This window comes from Harpia harpyja, chromosome 19 (assembly GCF_026419915.1).
Source record: "Harpia harpyja isolate bHarHar1 chromosome 19, bHarHar1 primary haplotype, whole genome shotgun sequence".
In the NCBI taxonomy this organism is placed as follows: domain Eukaryota; kingdom Metazoa; phylum Chordata; class Aves; order Accipitriformes; family Accipitridae; genus Harpia; species Harpia harpyja.
This window is the reverse complement of record NC_068958.1, coordinates 10963418-10981784: the sequence shown is the minus strand read 5'-3', so window position 1 is coordinate 10981784 and position 18367 is coordinate 10963418. Positions and strand designations below refer to the sequence as shown.

The window sequence follows — 18367 nt, the reverse complement described above, 5'->3', positions numbered from 1 at the left end:
CTCCCCTGCTAGCTTCGGACAGAAAGTGGCGTGGGGAAGGGCGAGCTGCTGCTGGAAATGGTTTTGGAGCTGATATGCCAGGCTTCGCATGTGCTACTTACCTCTTTTGCTTGCTTTATGGGAGATGGGCAGGTTGTTTTTTTTATTTCTTTATCACTCAGTGCGCTTTAAATCTTGTGATTTGCATGGCTGCAGGCACCATCTGCTCTCCGTGCTGGCCTACAACAGTTGGCTTGACCTGGGCTTATTCTTCTCCTGCGACGCAGGCAGCGTGTGGTGAACCCTTCACCCGGCCTGGCCCCAGCCCCGAAGGCGGACATCGCTGCCTCCCCGATCACGCTTTGTAGCTTTGCAAGGCAGTCGCCATCTTTACCTTTCAGACCAGCTTGTCTCCTTAAACACAGAGCTGCGTCAAAGGACCCCTTCTCTTCTGTGTGTGTTGGGGATTTTTTTAATACTTTTTTCCTTTTTTTGTTTTGTTTTGTTACCTTTTTTTGCCTGGCCACTTAAAAAAAAAAAAGAGAGAGAAAGAGAAGGTATTAAGGCTGCAAACCTGATCTAGCAACGTGACTCCAGGCATGTGAAAGGCAGAGAAGATGAGCAGGTGTTCCCTTTTTCCAAAAAAATTAAAAAAAAAAAGAGGGGAAAAAAGGAAAATTACTTTCTATAGAATTAAAAATAGAGCTCATTAACTTTAATAAACATGGATGTTATGAATGATGAGTTAGCTGTAGCTCACCGAGGGTTTGCATTTTGTAAGTTACATTTGAATGAACTAAAAAAAACAAACCCCAAACCACCAAAAGCGTACTTGGGCTATAAATGTTGGTAAATCATGTGTAATGAGAAGTTTGATAGATCTGCTTCCCCCCACCCAAAACCTAAGAAGTTTTGGGGGAATAAGGGTCACCTCCTCAAGACACATTTCATGACAATTTTAATCTGTTCCTGTACAGACATACTCAGCTGGATTCCAAAGCATGTTACACTCAGAAAAACTGGCTGCATCTTAACTGAAGATCTGTGAGGTTGAAGCCCTGGGCACAGCTCAAAGCCCCTCTGCTTCTTGGGCGAGACGAGCTGTCAGCTGGGGCCACCCTTGCTGTTTTTTATCTTTGACCTGTGCCTTGGTGGCAGTTTCCTGGCAGCGTTATTTTGCAGAACGAGGTTTGCCCATGATGTAAACAGGATGTGTCCATGATTGTCTCTTCTCTTAGGTGCAACGTGTGTATGAACATTGAGCTAAACCATGATGTTTCTTTTTCCCCCCCTCCCCATCCCTTCTCTCCCCACCCCTAGCGAACAGTGCTGAGTAAGGGAGAGACAAGGAAAGACGCCTGCATGAAGACTGAGCTGCTGAAAGATATCACCAACAACAAAGAGGAAGGTGAGCACCTGCCTTGGTTGAGGGCCAGACCTTGCTCGTCAGGTCAGCATGTGATGGGAGCAAAACTGGGGCCTTGGAGGTGTGCTCTGTTCCCCAAGGGTCTCAGGTGTGCTCCCATGAACAGAGTGGCTCTGTTCTCCTGTGTTTATTCTGAGCAGGGCTCTTCCCCAGAAGAAGTAAATTTGCTTTTCAGTCTATCCATTGCCACCCACCTAAAGAACGATATCTAATTTTCACTTCTGCTTTGGTGTGGCTGTGAAGCGCAAAGGAGTTACTTTGAACCTCCTCAGTGTGACTGGTTTTAACTGAACTCTGATCCCCACCACATGATGACCTAGCCCTTTTCCTCCCTCTATTAAAGTTAACTTTCTGTTTTCCTGTGAGTTTCTCTGTTGCTCCAGAACAGGCACCGATCGCTGCAGGATGGCCAGTGGGGTTAGACACTCCACACCTCGTGCCGTTGTGGGATGCTTCGTGGCTTCTGCATTGTTTCTGCTTGCTCTTACTTTGCAGGATGCGGCGCACATATTAATTTGACAAAGTCTTTCCTGCATGGTTGTCTGTGAGTTGCATGCACACAAATCTGAGAGCTTAATAAATGTGTCAGTGGGATTAGGAAAAAAAACCCCACTGCCCTTTATCTCCCCACCCCCTGCCTTCTTTCCATGCCTTTATTATTCCTTGACTAGTTACTTCTCATTGCTCTGCAGGGATTTGATGTTCTCCTTTCCGTAATAGAGCATTAGAAAAGCACTGAACTGGCCCCATCAAAATACCTAGTCTTAGCTAGAACCAAAATTTTGGACTTAATTCAGATGTGTGCGAGTACAGCATTGCTTTTTCTTTCTTTTTGGTCCAGCATAACATTTTGTCAAGCTGCTCTAGTTAGAAAGTAAAGCTCAGAACAGGCAAAATATTGAATGCTTTGTCAGGTGTGGCCATGGTGCTTGCATATTAACTGGAAGCATGTGAGTGCTGCTGCTGCTGCTGGTTGCGTATGGACCTCTGTCTGGGCACACCAGAGACGAAGTCTGAGGTGTCAGTAGGAGGTTGCGTTGCCCTGGGAGGAGACTCTCGCTTTGATCCCTTGTCTTGCTTGGCTCAGGACTATAAAGCTAATTTATTTAGTTCTTGATTGATCTTAAGGTAAGTGTCAAAAGTCTATGGAGGTAAAAATCCAGAAGGAGGGAGGGAAGAGAGACATTTCTGTGCCTTGTATGTCTTGACTGATTTTGACTTAAAGCAAACGCTGTGTATCAAAAGGAAGCTGAGAACCCTCCCTGTGCAGGAACAGTCTCAAGGCTTCACGAGGTGCTCAGATTCCAACTGCTTCAGCTTATTGTCCAGTTCTGTTACTAGGAAAAGAAAGGTCCTAAAATGTGACTTGCATAGTCTCCATTCTTGTGGTAATGTTCAGATTGTATCCTTCTCTTCCCAAGCATACCATGTGTGTAAAAGACAATGGTTTGCGTGGTCATTGTGCTATATGCATTGTGCTTCGCTGACCTTCGTTACCCAGCTGTGATCGTCATAGGAGTTCACTTAGTTAATGTCCCTAAAGTCTGTTAATAACAGTGTTTAGTGCTGGCAAAGAATTTACATTTTTGAGTGTTGCGTGAACATGAAATCATTACAGCAGACTTGCATAATGGAATGAAATAGTTTCTTTGAGCCCTGTTTCCTGACTCAGGGATGGGTGGCAACATATGGGGCTGGGATGTGTGGACTGGGAAAGCACCCTGAAGTCTGAGATTTCTCTTTTCAAGTTTACTTGAACAGTCATTTTCCTTTAGTGAGGAGGATGGGACCAGTACTGTTTAATATCTTCATCAGTGACATAGACAGTGGGATCAAGTGCACCCTTAGCAAATTTGCAGATGACGCCAAGCTGAGTGGTGCAGTTGACACACCTGAGGGACAGGATGCCATCCAGAGGGACCTGGACAAGCTCGAGAAGTGGGCCTGTGTGAACCTCATGAGGTTCAACAAGGCCAAATACAGGGTGCTGCACCTGGGTCGGGGCAACCCCCAGTATCAATACACGCTGGGGGATGACGGGATTGAGAGCAGCCCTGCCGAGAGGGACTTGGGGGTACTGGTGGATGAAAAACTGGACATGACCCGGCAATGTGCGCTCACAGCCCAGAAAGCCAACCGTATCCTGAGCTGCATCAAAAGAAGCGTGACCAGCAGGTCGAGGGAGGGGATTCTGCCCCTCTGCTCTGCTCTGCTCTGGTGAGACCCCACCTACAGTACTGTGTCCAGATCTGGGGTCCCCAACATAAGAAGGACATGGACCTGTTGGAGTGGGTCTAGAGGAGGGCCACAAAGATGATCAGAGGGCTGGAACACCCATCCTGTGACAACAGGCTGAGAGTTGGGGTTGTTCAGCCTGGAGAAGAGAAGGCTCTGGGGAGACCTTACTGCAGCCTTCCAGTACTTAAAGGGGGCCTATAAGAATCAGGGGGACAAACTTTTTAGCATGGCCTGTTGCGATAGGACAAGAGGTAATGGTTTTAAAATAAAAGAGGATAGATATCAACTAGATATAAGGAAGAAATTTTTTACAATGAAAGTGGTGAAACACTGGCAGAGGTCGCCCAGAGAGGTGGTAGATGCCCCAACCCTGGAAACATCCAAGGTCAGGTTGGACAGGGCTCTGAGCAAGCTGATCTAGTTGAAGATGTCCCTGCTCATTCCAGGGGGAGTGGACTAGATGACCTTTAAAGATCCCTTCCAACCCAAACCATTCCGTAATTCTATGATTCTGTGATGCGTGAGAATGGGAATCCGCACAAGTCTGCTGGTGCTTCTGGGTTCTAGTTTAGGCTGAGCTGCTGCAGCAGACTGATCGTGTGTTTGATGGGAGCCATGGCCTGCAACGTAAGACTAGATCTGTTCTGGATTTTGTTCCCTTTGGGAAAATCCCCTTGGCAGGTTATGTGTCAGTATTGAACGTGGGATCTAAGACTTTCAGAGGCTTGAACTTGCAGATCCAAAGACTGGCTAAAGGTGCTGTTTGGGCTAAAGACTTAGTGTGGATTACTGTATTTTTCCCTCTTTTTACTCCCCCTTGTCTCAGAAGGGTACTGATGCTGAGGTCAGTATCAGATCCCCATTTGAACTGTGTTAGCACATACCATAGCTCCGCTGCTGCCTCTCTGAATGGCCTTTTACAAGTTACACCTCTACGTACAAACTTGTGCTTTCTCTGTGTCCAAGATGAGCCAGGAAATTTGGGTAGCTTGTAGCCTTGAATGAGATTTAGGGGTCTGTCCCCCAAGCAAGGCACATCAGCACTGCTGCAGTAGTGCCTGTGACTGCTGTCTCGTGTCACCACTGATGAAGATCATCATGTTGGAGATCTCCATGAAGATCTCCTGTTGCAGGGAAGGCTCATACTCCTGTGGGGCAGTAGCTGAGCTGCCCCAGTTATAATCTGCTGTTTTAAGGCAGCGCATCCCCTTTCTTGGTTGTCCTCAGCATGCTAGCCTGTCATTTGTGACAACGCAGTACCTGCTGCCCCAGGGGATGAGTTGTCGGTGCCATCTGGCTGGGGCAGGGAGCTGGGTGGGTGCTCTTGGGGAGCAGCCTGGAGGTAGGGGGTCCTTGAGTGGGCAGTCATGGTGTTTTGTTCTTTGTTCCTTGAGTAGAAGGTATTGCAGAAATGCACTGTTGTTACCAGCTGGGATGTCCTCTTCTGGCTTCATCCTGGCACTGATAAAGAGAAATAATTGAACTATAAATTTAACATAGTTCTGTAGGAACAAGATCTTTGTGTGTTCCCAGCACTTTCATTTCCAATTCTGGGGTTGAGTCCCAGCCTGTGTAAAGCCCCGTGTAAATTGCTCACTAGGCTCAGTGTCCCCTTCTGTGTAAAATTTCTCAATACAGATAGAAAAAAAACTGGGGATGAAACTGTTTTGTTGTCCATGGGGAAATGTTCCAGTTCAGTTTTATATGTGGGAGTGGGCTTAGGTCCATCTTTCCGTGTGACAGGGAGGGAAAAGGGGCAGGGATATGGAAGAGATAAGTGGAAAAAAGTTGCTCTCTGTTTTATTAGGCCATATTGTCTTTAGTCTGACTCAGAGAGAAACTAAGTAAAAAGTGGTGTCTTTGCAAGAATTGCAAGTGATTTCAGTTCCCCTCCTAATGTACATAGCTCCTAACTCCATGCTGTATCTTGCTTGACCTTTCAAAGCAAACTGCTCCTTTTCTGATTCCCCAGCCCTAGAGATGGAAAGTTCCACTAAAGCAGCGGTACGAAGGAGCAGGAAGGGGAATTGGTAACCAAGTTCTCCACTAGCCTCAGTGTTTCTGAGACTTCACCTGAGGCAACTGTTTTACAAGAGCCACGGTGCTGGAGCGTAGTGCTGGATGACACGTGCACAGTCACTTTGCTCTCAAATAAACTTAAAACTGCTTTTAGAGAGTGTCAGGCTTTTAAATTCCTGGAGGGACCTTTTTTCTTTTTGGGGGGTTTTTTTGTTTGTTTGTTTCTTTTTCTCCCTCTTACTGCAGATAGGAAGCTGCCGTGAGTGAGGAAAGTGCTGCTTTCCACTGAGCAGCTGCAACCTTTGCATTCCCAGGTGCAGAGATGGCTGCTTTAAAAGGAGAAAAAGAATAATCTCTTTGCCTTGACTTACTCAGTATGGGATCCCCTGCTGAGACTGACAGCCAGGAGATGAGACAGAGCAAAATGATGCTTAGGTATTTTAGATGTTCACCCAGATGTGCACCCAGGTGCTCCCCATGTTCAAGACCCCTGCTCCAGGGAGGCTGTGCCCTGTGGCAGACAGGCTGCAGCAGCAGAAATGCGCTCAGAGCCTGGCAGTCCCAGAGCAGGAGCATTCCTTGGTCACAGATGGGCTTGGGGCCTTGTGGCCAGTGCTGTAACACCGTGGACCTGATCGCATGGCAAAGGAATGAATTAACTTCACGCAGGCTGTTCAAGTGCTTTGAGTCACTGCCAGTATTCACAGGCAGCCCACCGGCAAGATGCTGAATCCCATTTACCCAACCTCTGTAATCTCAGTATTGAGCATTCACAGCAGAAGTTGTTTTTCTTTTACTTTTCTTTTCCTATTTTGACTCTTGGCGTGTCTGATGGGAGATGGGAAGCAGTGACACTGCTGCAGGGTGACAGTGCTCCAGGGCACTGGGAGGGGTGGCATTTGTGTTTTGGAAATACATGGCAGGCTCTTGGATGGATATCACCCGCCTTCATGGATTTAAAAGGGGGTGGGGGGAAGAAGAGACCATCAATAACTCACCCCAGAGAGGAACTTTGGCCTGAAACACTTAATTCTCTTCATTTTTTGGCTTCAAAATGCTCTGCTTTTTGGCTTTAATGATAGAAGTAGTGCTTTCCTTTCCAATTAATACAGGATCTCCAGCCACCAGTTCTCCCTCATTTGTATGGTTTCAGCCCCCATCCCTTTGTCATCCTTTTTATGTCAGCTGTGCTTCTCTCTGCTTTACAATTTTCTTTTTTTTCACTTTGAGGAGGAAGGGGGGATGGAACTGTTGTAACACAAGGATTATAAGCAGGTGCATTTCTCACTTTTAAAAGTTTATCCAGCAGGACAGTTGGGTATTGAATAAATGACTGGGGCATCTGTGGTGTTTTAAAGATGATCTGCAAAGTGCTTAAGGTAAAAAATCTGTGAAATGTGTGTGTGTATAAATATAAATACGCAGTACTTGTACTGCTGTTCAAAATCGTGAGCTTTTGATTTAAGCTCCGTCTTTGCTTAGTTCTGAGTTTGATGTTTCTCCTGCAGCAGCTAAAGCCTTGTGGCTCAGCTGCATGTATGGAGCTGCCCTGTGCTCTCTGCTGGGACCACTCGAAATGCATGGAAAATACCATGCAAGACATCGGCAGTTGGGTGTCTCGCCTCTACCAGTGCACAGCACAAAGATGTTCAGAAAAACGTGTAAAAGTTCCAGATCAGGTAATAGTGCATCTGCTTTTAGGATATATTTTTTTCTTTTTTTCTTTTTTCTTTTTTTTTTTCCTCAGACCTAGTGATGATTGCAGTTTGGCCTGGAGTATAAGGGCTCGTAACGCTTGCATATTTTTCTTACTTTGTTTCACTGAGCAGTGAGATCTGAATTTAAAAAATATATTTAAGACTTTATTTTTTTTTCAGAGCATTCTCAAAGTAATACAGAGTTTTGAGCTGATCATCTGGCTGCCTGCATATGGAAAGTTTCTGGTGGCTACTCATCCCCTTTGGTCTCTGCAGAGGCGATTCGGTTCCCTCTGGCTGTGGCCGGGATGGCTGGTGGGGACCGTAGCACATCTGTTAGACAGGCTCTGCCCACAGGCAGGTTTTGGCAGGCTGAACCGAGCTCTGGCAAGCTCTGGGGCAGGACTGGAGCCAGGTCTGGCGCTGCTGGAAGGGCTGGAAACCCAACAGGCAAAGGCAGTGGAGAGGAACCGGCATTGCAGGAGTCTGAGCTGGGAGAGCAGAGGTGGGTTTTGTTTTGCCTAATTTAGGGTGGGGTTTTTTTTTGTAGTTATCATTCTAATTCTGAACTAGTCCAGCTCATTTCTGCTTAAATGTGGTAGGCGTGTCCAGGCGGTGATTAGTTTATCCAAAGATAGATGTCTAAAGTCAGACTGTGCTTTCTGAGCTGTCATCTCCTCTCCGTTGGTTGCAGCGGTGGCTTAGGGGCACCCTGGGGTTTGAGATACCTTTTAGACACCTAAAATTAGATGAAGTGTCCTCATCCTGTCTGACTTAGCTTCTCCCCTCCTTTCCTAAGATTCTGTTCTCTTCATGGGAATTTTAATTCAATTTTGAATAACTGTGTTTAGTACTGAGAAGAAGACTTAAGACCGAAACTGCTGCAGAGGGTCTGCTTAATCATGGGGAGGGGTGGGAACTCTGCATTACTCTCAATGAATTGTTAATTCAGCAAAGTGATTTAAATATACTACTGATTATTCTTTGCCATGTGGAGTCGCAAGGATAATACATCTGCATAATTTCCTGAGTCTTAAAGTTTCTTGTGTTACTAAAATGTAGCCAGCTCCTAGAAGATACACCTTTACTGAAGTTTGTTTCAACTTGGTATCAACTTCAGATACCTGCCTGGGAGAACTGGCACCATAACAGAAAATAAATCTCATGGGCAAATTATCCTACACGTTGCTGGATTTTAAATTAATACTGAATGCTTGGATCGGGGATACAGGCAGCGTTGTGGTCAATGTGACAAGCTTTTACTGCTGCATATGCTGTAGGAAATGCATAAGGGAGTTCTGAAAATACTAGGATGCTTCTAGTAAATGAGGTTACACTTCTGTGGATATAGGCTATATCTTTCTACCTTTCTTTTTTTAATTAAAGAAAGAATGATTGTAGATTAAGGAATAATGAGGGAGTTGGAGAGAAAAGTGAATGTGGAAGAAAACATAGTTTTGCTCTATTTAGAAGGAGTGAGTACTATCAAGTTGTTAAGTTTTAGAGAAATACCTATTTTAGGTTTTTATTCACTTGCACTTGCAGCACAAGAGCAGAAAAGCTGTTGAACAGCATTTTCAAGATGAGAATTCATTGCCACAAGGTGTATTTGAAATCAAGATTTTAGCAGGTTTACAGTGAAACTTTTTTTTTTTTTTTATAATGAAAAAGGGGAGATGAACAGGTCATGTCAGGAACAAGTGTTTCCTTAGCTGTCTGGTGCTGTTGAAGAGCTTCTGTAGGCTGTTTTATTCAGTATTTCTCCATTGTGAGGTTCCTGCTGTCTCTAGTTTCTGTTCCCATCCCCATCTGTAGGCCATATTTCAGAAAAAGTGTAAATATATATTGAATTCTGTCTATTCAGCAATGCTTGTAAATGTGCAGTACTGTAAGTGTGTACCTAAGACTTGTTGAATGTGGTCAGGCTTGCAGACATGTCCTTTTACACAAGGGTGGAGCACTGAGTTAAAGGCAGAGCATCATGGCAAGTAGAGCAGTAGCCTAGCCTGGGAGGATAACTCCCATTTTCCTATTACCAGACCAGGTATTTCAGTTGTGAATACCATACTAGCTTACTTGGGTTACCACATCTTATTAAGCAACGTAGCTCCTGACATAAACTAGTTCTTGGTGGGGGCCTCTTTAATTCGATGTTCAGGTAGGGCCCTGGGGATGATGATATCTGCAGCTGGTGTTTTGGCTGTGGTGCTTCTTGCAGGAGCCTTGTGCTGTACAGGAACTCAGTTTGTAGAAAACAGTGCTATTCCAAAGTATTTATGAATTTGTTTTAGTGCTGCAGAAAAGGGAGCAGGAGGATGAAGATGATCTTTCCCCAAAGAAGCCCATCCCAGCAGCTCAGGACAGTCTTGCCTGCGGTGTCTCAGACCTGTTGAAGGCTGGAGAGGGATCTAGTGTCTCTTCCCATTCAGTCCTTGGCCTCCACTGATTCTTGCCAGCCGGCAAGCCGTGTGATGACAGTTGCCGTAACAGCTTTTGTCGTGTGGATGCATGTCCGTTAAGCACTGAATTGTGACACTGCAATGCATTTCGCTTGGCCTGCTGAGTGGTGGCAACACTGATGGTTGGGGCTGGAGCTGGAAGCCCTAGGACTTTGCTTTGCTCTGCAACGTGTGCATTTACGACAGGGCAGAGGAGGTGTGTAATCCTGTTAAATCAAAACCATACCCCTGACGACTGCTGTCAAGTTCTCCAGTTCTGTGCAACTTCAGGGACAATGAAATTTCATCTGTTTTGTCAAATCTCTAGTCACACAGATTTGGAAGTCTGGTGCCTGTTTATAGGGATTTGATGGCACTTCCATAGTCAATCAGATTGCATTTTCCACACTTAATGAGAGTGTGTGTGTGTGTGTGTAGCAATTTTTGCCCTCTGCTTATTCAGTTTATCTGTCTAATAGTCAGTCACTGAAGTTATTTGACTGCTCTGGTGGGAGTGCGGACTATTTAAATCAACAAATATTGAAGGCTTCATTCAGCCAGGTGCCTAGTGCTGAGCACTGGAAACCACCATCTGTGGTTAGGGAGCTCATTTTTTGTTTTCTTCTGGCACTGACTTTGCTGAAATAATTGTTTAAATGGCCACAGCACAGTCTTTTAAAGACACCAAATGCAGAAAGGGAAACAAGGATTGAAAGAATAAGTGCATATCTGTTGGCTCCCTCTGCCCAAGACTTTTCAAATAGTTAAATAACAGTGAAAAAAATAGCACTTCATCTTCTCCCAGAGTCGTTGCTATCCAAAACAAACCCTTGTGTGTCTTACCAGAGCTTTCAGTACACAGAAGGTGGTTTGGATGGCGAGAGGGCAGCAGATGGAGGTGATGACTTTGAATCGTGCTTGGAAAGCCACTCAGTTACTGCCTACTGGAGATGGGGTTTCTGCCTCTGCCCCCCTGCATGTGCTCCAGCAAGCACCGGTGGGCTCTTTTTAGAGGTTTTGGAGCTCTTTTTGAGGGCTCTGAGCCAGCAGAGTCCATGCGGGAGGCAATCACAGGCTGGGTTGCCTGGGTTTGGGGGGAATGGACTGCTTAAAGCAGGTGTCTCGTCAGGAAAAAAGGCCAGAGTTGAACCCTAGGGAAGAGTTACCACTTGTCATCAGGGTTTGAAGACACTTTCCAGTAAGATGCTTTGTGTCCAACATCTGTGGCTTTCAGTTGGAAATAAGGAGCAGGACTAGGACTGTCTCCCTTGTAATTTATGAGTAGGACTAGGCTGGAGCAAGTCAAGCGCTGCAGCAGGTCTTTGAGACCCACCTGGACAGAGGCCTGACCAACCTGGTTTGAATTCAGCATTGACCATGCTTCAAGCTGGAGGTTGGATTGGATGGTCTAAGGGTACTGACCAGTTCTAAGAGGGCTTTCAGTTTGATGCTGGAAATGTTTGTCTTTAAATCTAAGGTGAGCACCAAAAACCAGGAAGTTTGGGGAATAATACGGTTGTTTCAGGTACTAGAATGCATTGCTTTTAGAGTCTAGTACTGCAGGTGCTGTCTGTGCAGAAATCTGTATCAAAATCTTTTAGGTCAACCCAATGGTAAGGAGATGGACTGAATGAATGCATTAAAAAGGGGTAGAAAGAAGGGGAGGTGGGTAGGCCCTCAAGTAGTTGGGGAAAGATTATTTTCCCAATTGCCGCTAACTGGCAAGGGAGTTTGGTGCTTTTTGGGAAGAGCTGTTCTGGTAAGCTGTGCTTACCTGCTGATGTTTGCACTGAGCTGCCTGTCCTTGGGGTCATGCAGCAAAGCCCTGCGGAGCTCAGCTTTGAACAATCAGCCCAGGGATATTGGACTTGAAGTTCTAGGATCCAGGATCTTGGTTCTTCTTCATGCTTTAGCTTTGCATCAGGTTTTTGTCAGGTCAGCAGAGACACTCAGAATATTGTTTTCCTTGAGTGTTTGGGCTTCAAGAGCAGTGTGAAATGAGATGCTGACACCCAGCATGCTGGTATGGCTTGCAAAGTTGTCTCCAGTTTGACTCTGGGCCCTTCTGAATACTGTAGGTGAAAATTGCTTTGATTCAAGCAGGTTGTAAATCAGTCCTACCCGCTTTGACAGCCCACTTGGACAGAGTTTTCGCTGGTACTCCTTGTGATGCTTTTCATAACTGTCTGGCCTCTGGAAGGAAAACAATACAAGGAATCCCTAACAGCAGGTTGATTTAATCGTTTTACTGATCGTGCCAGTGAATTGTTATCACTCCTAGTTGCCTGGGGAGCTGCTAGTTTGTCATGTCGGAAACATTTCTGCAAGTACGTGGCGTTCATACTTGGATTTTTTTTCCACTCGGGTCTGAAATCTCTAATGGGACAAATTCATTGATGGGGGGAGCATGGAAATGTTTGGAAGGGAGGAAAAAAAATTTTTTACATGGACACTCCTGTTTTATCTGTGTGTGAGCTTTTAGTCAGTCTGCAAAAATCTTGCTGCATTTGAATCATGTAATTATTTTAGTCTAGAATTGCATTTAACCTGTGAATTGCATTCACCCCTGTGTTTACTCTGGCTATTGCCTCTGAAATGATGCCGTGAATCCTGCTCCTGTGCTTGCTTCGTCCCCGCAAAAGAGCCAGTCTCCACTGGACAACATTGCCAGGAGAGCTGTGATTGCCAGGGAGTTAGTTATTCCTTGTGATGTTTCATGTAGTGGCAGAGCCCTGATGTAGACATTTGGCTGCTGAGCTGTGTCTGTGCCACAAAAGCTCACCCATACAGCCCTACCAGCAAGGTTTTCTTGTGTCAATCTGGCATTGTGAAGGGCTTTGCCAGAGATCTGAATGCAAGATTGGGTAGCGTTTTGCTTGACATGTGAGGTGTTGACATATGGTCCAATAAATGTAGTTATTGGAAAAGCTAAAGATAATATTTACCTTGAAAAGTCCATAGTTGGGAATAAATGGCCACATCTGCAGCTGAGACGAGTAAGAATGAGTGCACTGCTTTCAAGTGAGCCACCCATCCCAATTTTCACCATCTGACGATCCAGACAAGCAGGTCAGGTAGGTGAGTGAGCAACCTAAATGGATATATATATAGCAAGCAGTTTTCTGGAGGAGAGGTTTGCTCTTCGTTAGCCACTGTAAGTAGCTGTACCTTCTCTTTGGAGTTTTGATACTGCTTGTGACCCTTTTCTTTCTCCTCTCTTCCTCCTTATCCTTCCTCTTTCTCCAGGGTTTAATGCCATGGCTGCAGATGAAAGTGCTACAGAAAAGCAAGCGGGGGAACCAAAAATGGCAGTAGACGGTGAAACCAACGGTTCCTGTGAGCACAGTGACGCTGGTAGCCACCCAAACCCAGCTAAAAACACTCAGGACAATACGAAAGTGAGCCAGCAGGACTCTAGTACTAAATTAAATAGGATAGCAGAAAATGGTATTTCTGAACGAGATGGCGAGACTGGGAAGCAAAACCATATGAAAGCTAGTGACTTCACACAGACTTCTGTAACAGGGAGCAATGGATATATTCTAACCAAGCAGATGGCACAGGAGCAACCTCTAAGGACTACCAGCACCTTTGCTTCTCTCACCGGCCATGCTGCAAAAACCCTTCCAGGAGGAGCAAGCAAAGGGAGAACTGTGGGCTCCTTTTCTCAGATGCAAGCCACGATGCCAACCAAGCTTGGGGAGGGCAGTAAGGACATGGATGCTAAAAAAGCCACCGCTGCTAATGCTGAAGTCAAGGTCCACAGAGCACGGAAGACAATGCCTAAACCCACCCCTAGCCTGGTAATGTATATGCCCAGCAGTCAGTGCTGCTGCTGCTGCTGCTGCTGCTGCGATTGCTCTTGGCTTTCTTTGAGTGCATGAGAGGGATACCTTGCTGCATGGGAACACGTGTAATTCAGAGGTGTCCCACTGAGTGGATTGATTTTTTTTTTTATACATATATATATTTATTTTTATTTTTTCTCTTCCTACAGAGAGACAGAGGTGTTAAAAATAGAGTCACATGGCCACCATCAGCTCTCTTCCCCAATGTGTTTCTAAATATATAATTGATCAATTACCTTCTCCAGCAGATGTATGTGAGACGCTAAATGGCCTTTCTCTCTTGGCTGTATTGCTCGTCAGCCGTCTGCTGAAATCCAGAGCTGCTTGTGAAACAAATTAGATTTCTTATAAGTTCGACCCAAAGGAAATTAAGCATAGCATGTTAACTTGAGGCTTCTCCTAAGCTTGGAAGCTGTCAAGAAACTGATATGTTAGGCAACTTGATTGCATTGCTGTATCATTATAGTAGTAAACCAGATGATGTTTTCTCTCTCTCTGTATGTTGCCTGTAGTAATGCAGCTTGTTCAGAAGTCTTCACTCCAGAATCCTTAGGGTTGGATCTACCATCACTTAATAAAACAGAGCTCTGCCTTTTTTTTTTAGGAGGGAAAAGGAGATGTGAAGTCATCTGGTGTGTTCATAGTGGGGTGAACAGTAATGGGCCTTTCTTTGTTATTGGCCAAGTTTGGTTCTTTTGGTTTTTTTTTTGGTCCTTTTGCCAAAGGTAAGGAATAGATACTGGAACCGGCAGATCTCCACTACAGCCTTGTGATGCTTTCTATTTAGCTACAATGAGCTAGATCCTCTCATTGTGCTATGTCTAATGATGGAGAGAGACTGGCTTTTAGGTATCCTGCACCTCGGTCAAGGAAAGGATTGACACCCCTGCTTGGCAGTGTGAGTCACACCCAGAAATATATGGGAAGCTGCTGCAGCTTTGTAAATGTTGATGCAATGGATTGCTGTTAGTTACCAGCATATTATGGACCAAGCAGATGCAAAGTGATCCTCAGATGTCACCCACGTGTTGCAGCACAGCAATAATATGATGCAAAGGTCTCAAAGCTGTGAATTGCTGTGGTCTGGAGCAGGGGAAGAGAGGAAAAAAAAAAGATGGGTGGCACCTAGCCAGCCACAGATGGGGAAAGGTGCCCTTGGCTGCGGCACCACCTGTGCCTCCGGAAGCAGGTGGGAGTCCAAAGAGCACATCAAGATTACAAACCTCGTGGGCACCCAGCCTCAATAGTAGGGCAGAAACCACGCCTGCCACGATTTCCCAACCATTCTCCCAAACCGCTAATTTCCCCTCTGTCTTCCCCTGATTGCATTTGAATTCTCTCGCTCTCGCACCCCTGCTGTGTTTTCTGGCTAGCAAGCGGGGGAAGCCCAGATGCAATACATGCAGCCTGATGAAAATCTCGCATAAGGCTGTCTCTTACCCAAACAAGGCTTCGCAACTGAAACTGCCTCGCAGCTTTCCTCCAGCAGCCTGTTGTGCACTTAAATTAGGTCGGGCAAACCCCCAGACCCATGTGGAATTTGACAGGGAGAGATCCCTTGGGGCTGAGCAATTGAAAGAGGCAATTCCCTTCTAAAAGATGACTGCTAGGTTAGGAGGGAGTGTTTTCCTCATTCATATTTTATGATACATCAGAAGAATATTTTTATGCAACCCCTTGGGCTTCAAGGTTTGTCTCTAGAAAGCTGTGTGCAACCTCTGTGAATGCTTGCAGCACTCCATTACACAAGTTGCTGTGATGGTGCTGTTGATCGTTATTTGCTCACGCAGTAACAGCAGCTTCAAAAACCAAAGCCTGCAGTTGTTGGGCCACTCCAGAAAGTACATAGCTTGTCCTCAGCACCTCTGGCCATTTTCCTTGGGCTTAAAATAGAGAGAGAGAGAAACAAAATTCACAAGAAGGATGGTGAAAAGAGGCTGTTCCCATGTTCTCGGCTCAAGCCTCTGCATCTGAATGTGAACCCAAGATTTGATCTCATTTCTGCAAGACAATAAAACATCTGTTTTGTTCAGCCTTCCTGATAATTACTACCTAATTTTTCCCCATTGTCTTTTGAATTTACATGCTATTTTCTTTTGAGTAGCAGAATCCTTGCTAGTTGTCATTTTTCTGTCCTGATTATTTCTTTGTTGAGCTGCTTATAAGAGGCTCATCAGCACAGCATTGCAGTAACTTTTCATGTACCAGCCTCCACGTTCACACCTTTTCTCCTTCAAAAACACCATGATAGCAGGTGCTGTATTCCAGGAAATAAATTGTGGAAATCACCCAGAAGTTGATGTTACAGGACACAGTAGTTTTCTTTGCTAATATTTTTTAGAGCATTTTTGTTTTCTTGGTAGACTGTTCTTGCAGACCTGTGCTGCCTGGGAGGAGGGGAGGAAGGTATTTTGTTGCCTGCAAAGTGTAATCATTTGTTCCTCACGGCTCCTGCAGAAACCCACTGGGGCCAAAAAATTATTTTCTGTAACCCAATAGCTGTCAGGGGACTCTGGTAGTCTTTTCCTGCACATGAAAGGAAGAGGATAATTTTCTCACAAATTTAACCAGCTTTTTCTCTGTTTAGGATTTGCTTCCTGAATTGGGATCGAAGCTGAATCTGAAACAGGTGACAATTTTAATTGATGTTGTCGCATGTTAAGGTGGTTTTTGAACAGAGACCTCAGAAGAGTTGTTGACAGCATCGTTTCTGCTCCCCTTCTGAATAGTGCAGTAACACAAGCGTTGCACCTTCTGGAAGAATCTTTCTTTCCTTCCTAATCCATTTACAACTCTATTAAGAACCCAAAAGTTTCCAGGGCCAGGCAACAGACTGAAAAGCAAGTGTGTGTCTGTGTCCTGTGCTTGGAGAAGACCCCTCCTGCTCGGAAACTCCAGTTTCTGAGCTTAGCATCACTAAGCCGTGTCTGGAATGGATAAAGGATGATAAAGGTAGTGAAAGCATCCCATAGTTATCTCTTGAGATAGGAGGAGCAGATGGCTGAATTGGGAATCCCAAGTTATGTTTCCGTTCATTACTTGGTGACCACGAGGCTATAGTTTGAGGTGTGTGTCTCTGGTAGTATTTTTTTATGCTGTGCAGAGGACTGGGTCAGGGGAACTGAACTGTCAGAAGAAATAGCGCGAAAATCTGTGAAATTAGTATCTAAGCCTGATTCACAGTGTGAGCCCAAAACGTAGGGTACCAATTCAACTGGGGGAGACAAAGCCTGGGCAGGAAGGAGGAGCTTGGAGCAGGAGATGCTTTGCTTATGTATGTTGGTGTTTCTACCAATATTCATCAAACTATACCTTTAAGCAGCATTGCCACTAAATATCTGATCCCAGGCCCGGTAAGCTGCTTTCTTTCTGTGTGCGCACAGGTGTTGCTGTTGCTGCAAAGTATTATTTTCTGTGTCAGTGCCCAGCAGTATTGTGGCAGTGTGCTGACGTGGTCTGTGGGTTGCTCTGCAGAAGCTCCTGGCCTAAGAACATCTTGTGTTCATCTCTTGGGGCCAGGCAGGTGGCAGTTGGTGGTTTGCAAGCATCTGGGATTGCTCAGCAGGCTCAGACCCTCTAATATGAGCAGAAAACTCAAAACAAAGGGCAGGTCCTAATGGAGGTGGGGATGGGGATATTGTCTCCCGGGGGCAGGGGGGTGGGGGGTGGGATAAAAAGAAGAGTACATGGCACAGTGAAATAGAGATCCTTATCTGATCACAAGTGCTGCTGTCAGCTTGTCTGAACCTAGAAGGTGCACCCATCAAGGACCCTCTCCAGAGAGGTACCCAGGTGTGCATGGGTGGACTGGAAATGTGAAATCCATGTGAGTGAGCTTGGCCACAGTTAAATATCCTCTATGGAAAATCTCCTTCAGGAGTGATGAGATCGTAGACTACCATTGGACTTCTTAAATAGAGGAATTACTGCAGAGGGAGGTAGAAAAGTGAATGTGTATTGTGCTGTACTTTTCATTTCATGTTTAACTGGTTGTGCTTGCACTGCTGGCACGGTGGCGCCAGCTGAAGGTGGCTGCCCCAGCTGCTGACAGCAGCCTGCAGAAATAGTCCCAGTCCCAGGTCCCCAGCAGACCTATTTCTGTTAGGAGGCTAGCTATTGAAACTGGTTTGAGCTACCCTGCTTCATTCTGATGGATGTGTGACACTCCCTTCCCCTGGAGCTGCTCGATCTAGGAGGGGAGAAGGACAAGGAGTGGGGTCTGTGCCGCTGACCCGGCAGAGTCCACACCTCTGAATGATGCTGGTTCAGAAACCCATTAAATGCAGGTTTGTAGCTTGGAACATCTACACTTAAACACAGTCTGCCTGGCAGCCTAAACCACTATGATTTTATGCAGATACGTGACCGCACACAAATCAGTGCAATTGTAATCAAGTCACACTGGAATCCCTCTTCTAAAGGGCACGTGTTAATCTGCAGATAAAAGGGCATTAATAGGTGGATCAGCCTTGCAGCTTTTCTGATCTAGATTAAGACCAAAGCCATGCAGGTTTCTTTTTGTTGCTCCAAGGTAAGGCTTAGGCAGTGGTCAGGATCCCCCGGCAGCTGTGCTGAAATTTGGTAGTGAAAAGTATAATTCTGCAGCAGTGGAGGAAAGGAAGAGTAGCACCACTACAGCTCCTACAGGCACTGTCATCTGCTTGTGATAAATTTTTTATAGCGGACTGATATTTCTTGCTTAAATATCATTCACCAGTTGTT

General features: G+C 45.5%; 1 protein-coding gene across 14 annotated transcripts in view; it reads left to right on the top strand.

The window, feature by feature from the left end:
* Positions 1-18367, top strand: part of EHMT1 (euchromatic histone lysine methyltransferase 1) — a 123256-nt gene that overhangs the window by 58955 nt on the left and 45934 nt on the right. For 10 of the 14 annotated variants that reach the window (XM_052814703.1, XM_052814711.1, XM_052814708.1 and 7 more), the window contains exons 2-4: positions 1300-1387; positions 13044-13600; positions 16233-16274. In XM_052814703.1, the coding sequence (XP_052670663.1) occupies positions 1300-1387; positions 13044-13600; positions 16233-16274 (687 nt within the window). Of the gene's footprint in view, positions 1-1299; positions 1388-7846; positions 7865-13043; positions 13601-16232; positions 16275-18367 lie in introns of those variants that run through there. The other 4 variants (XM_052814715.1, XM_052814702.1, XM_052814714.1 and 1 more) reach the window with 3 other exon arrangements.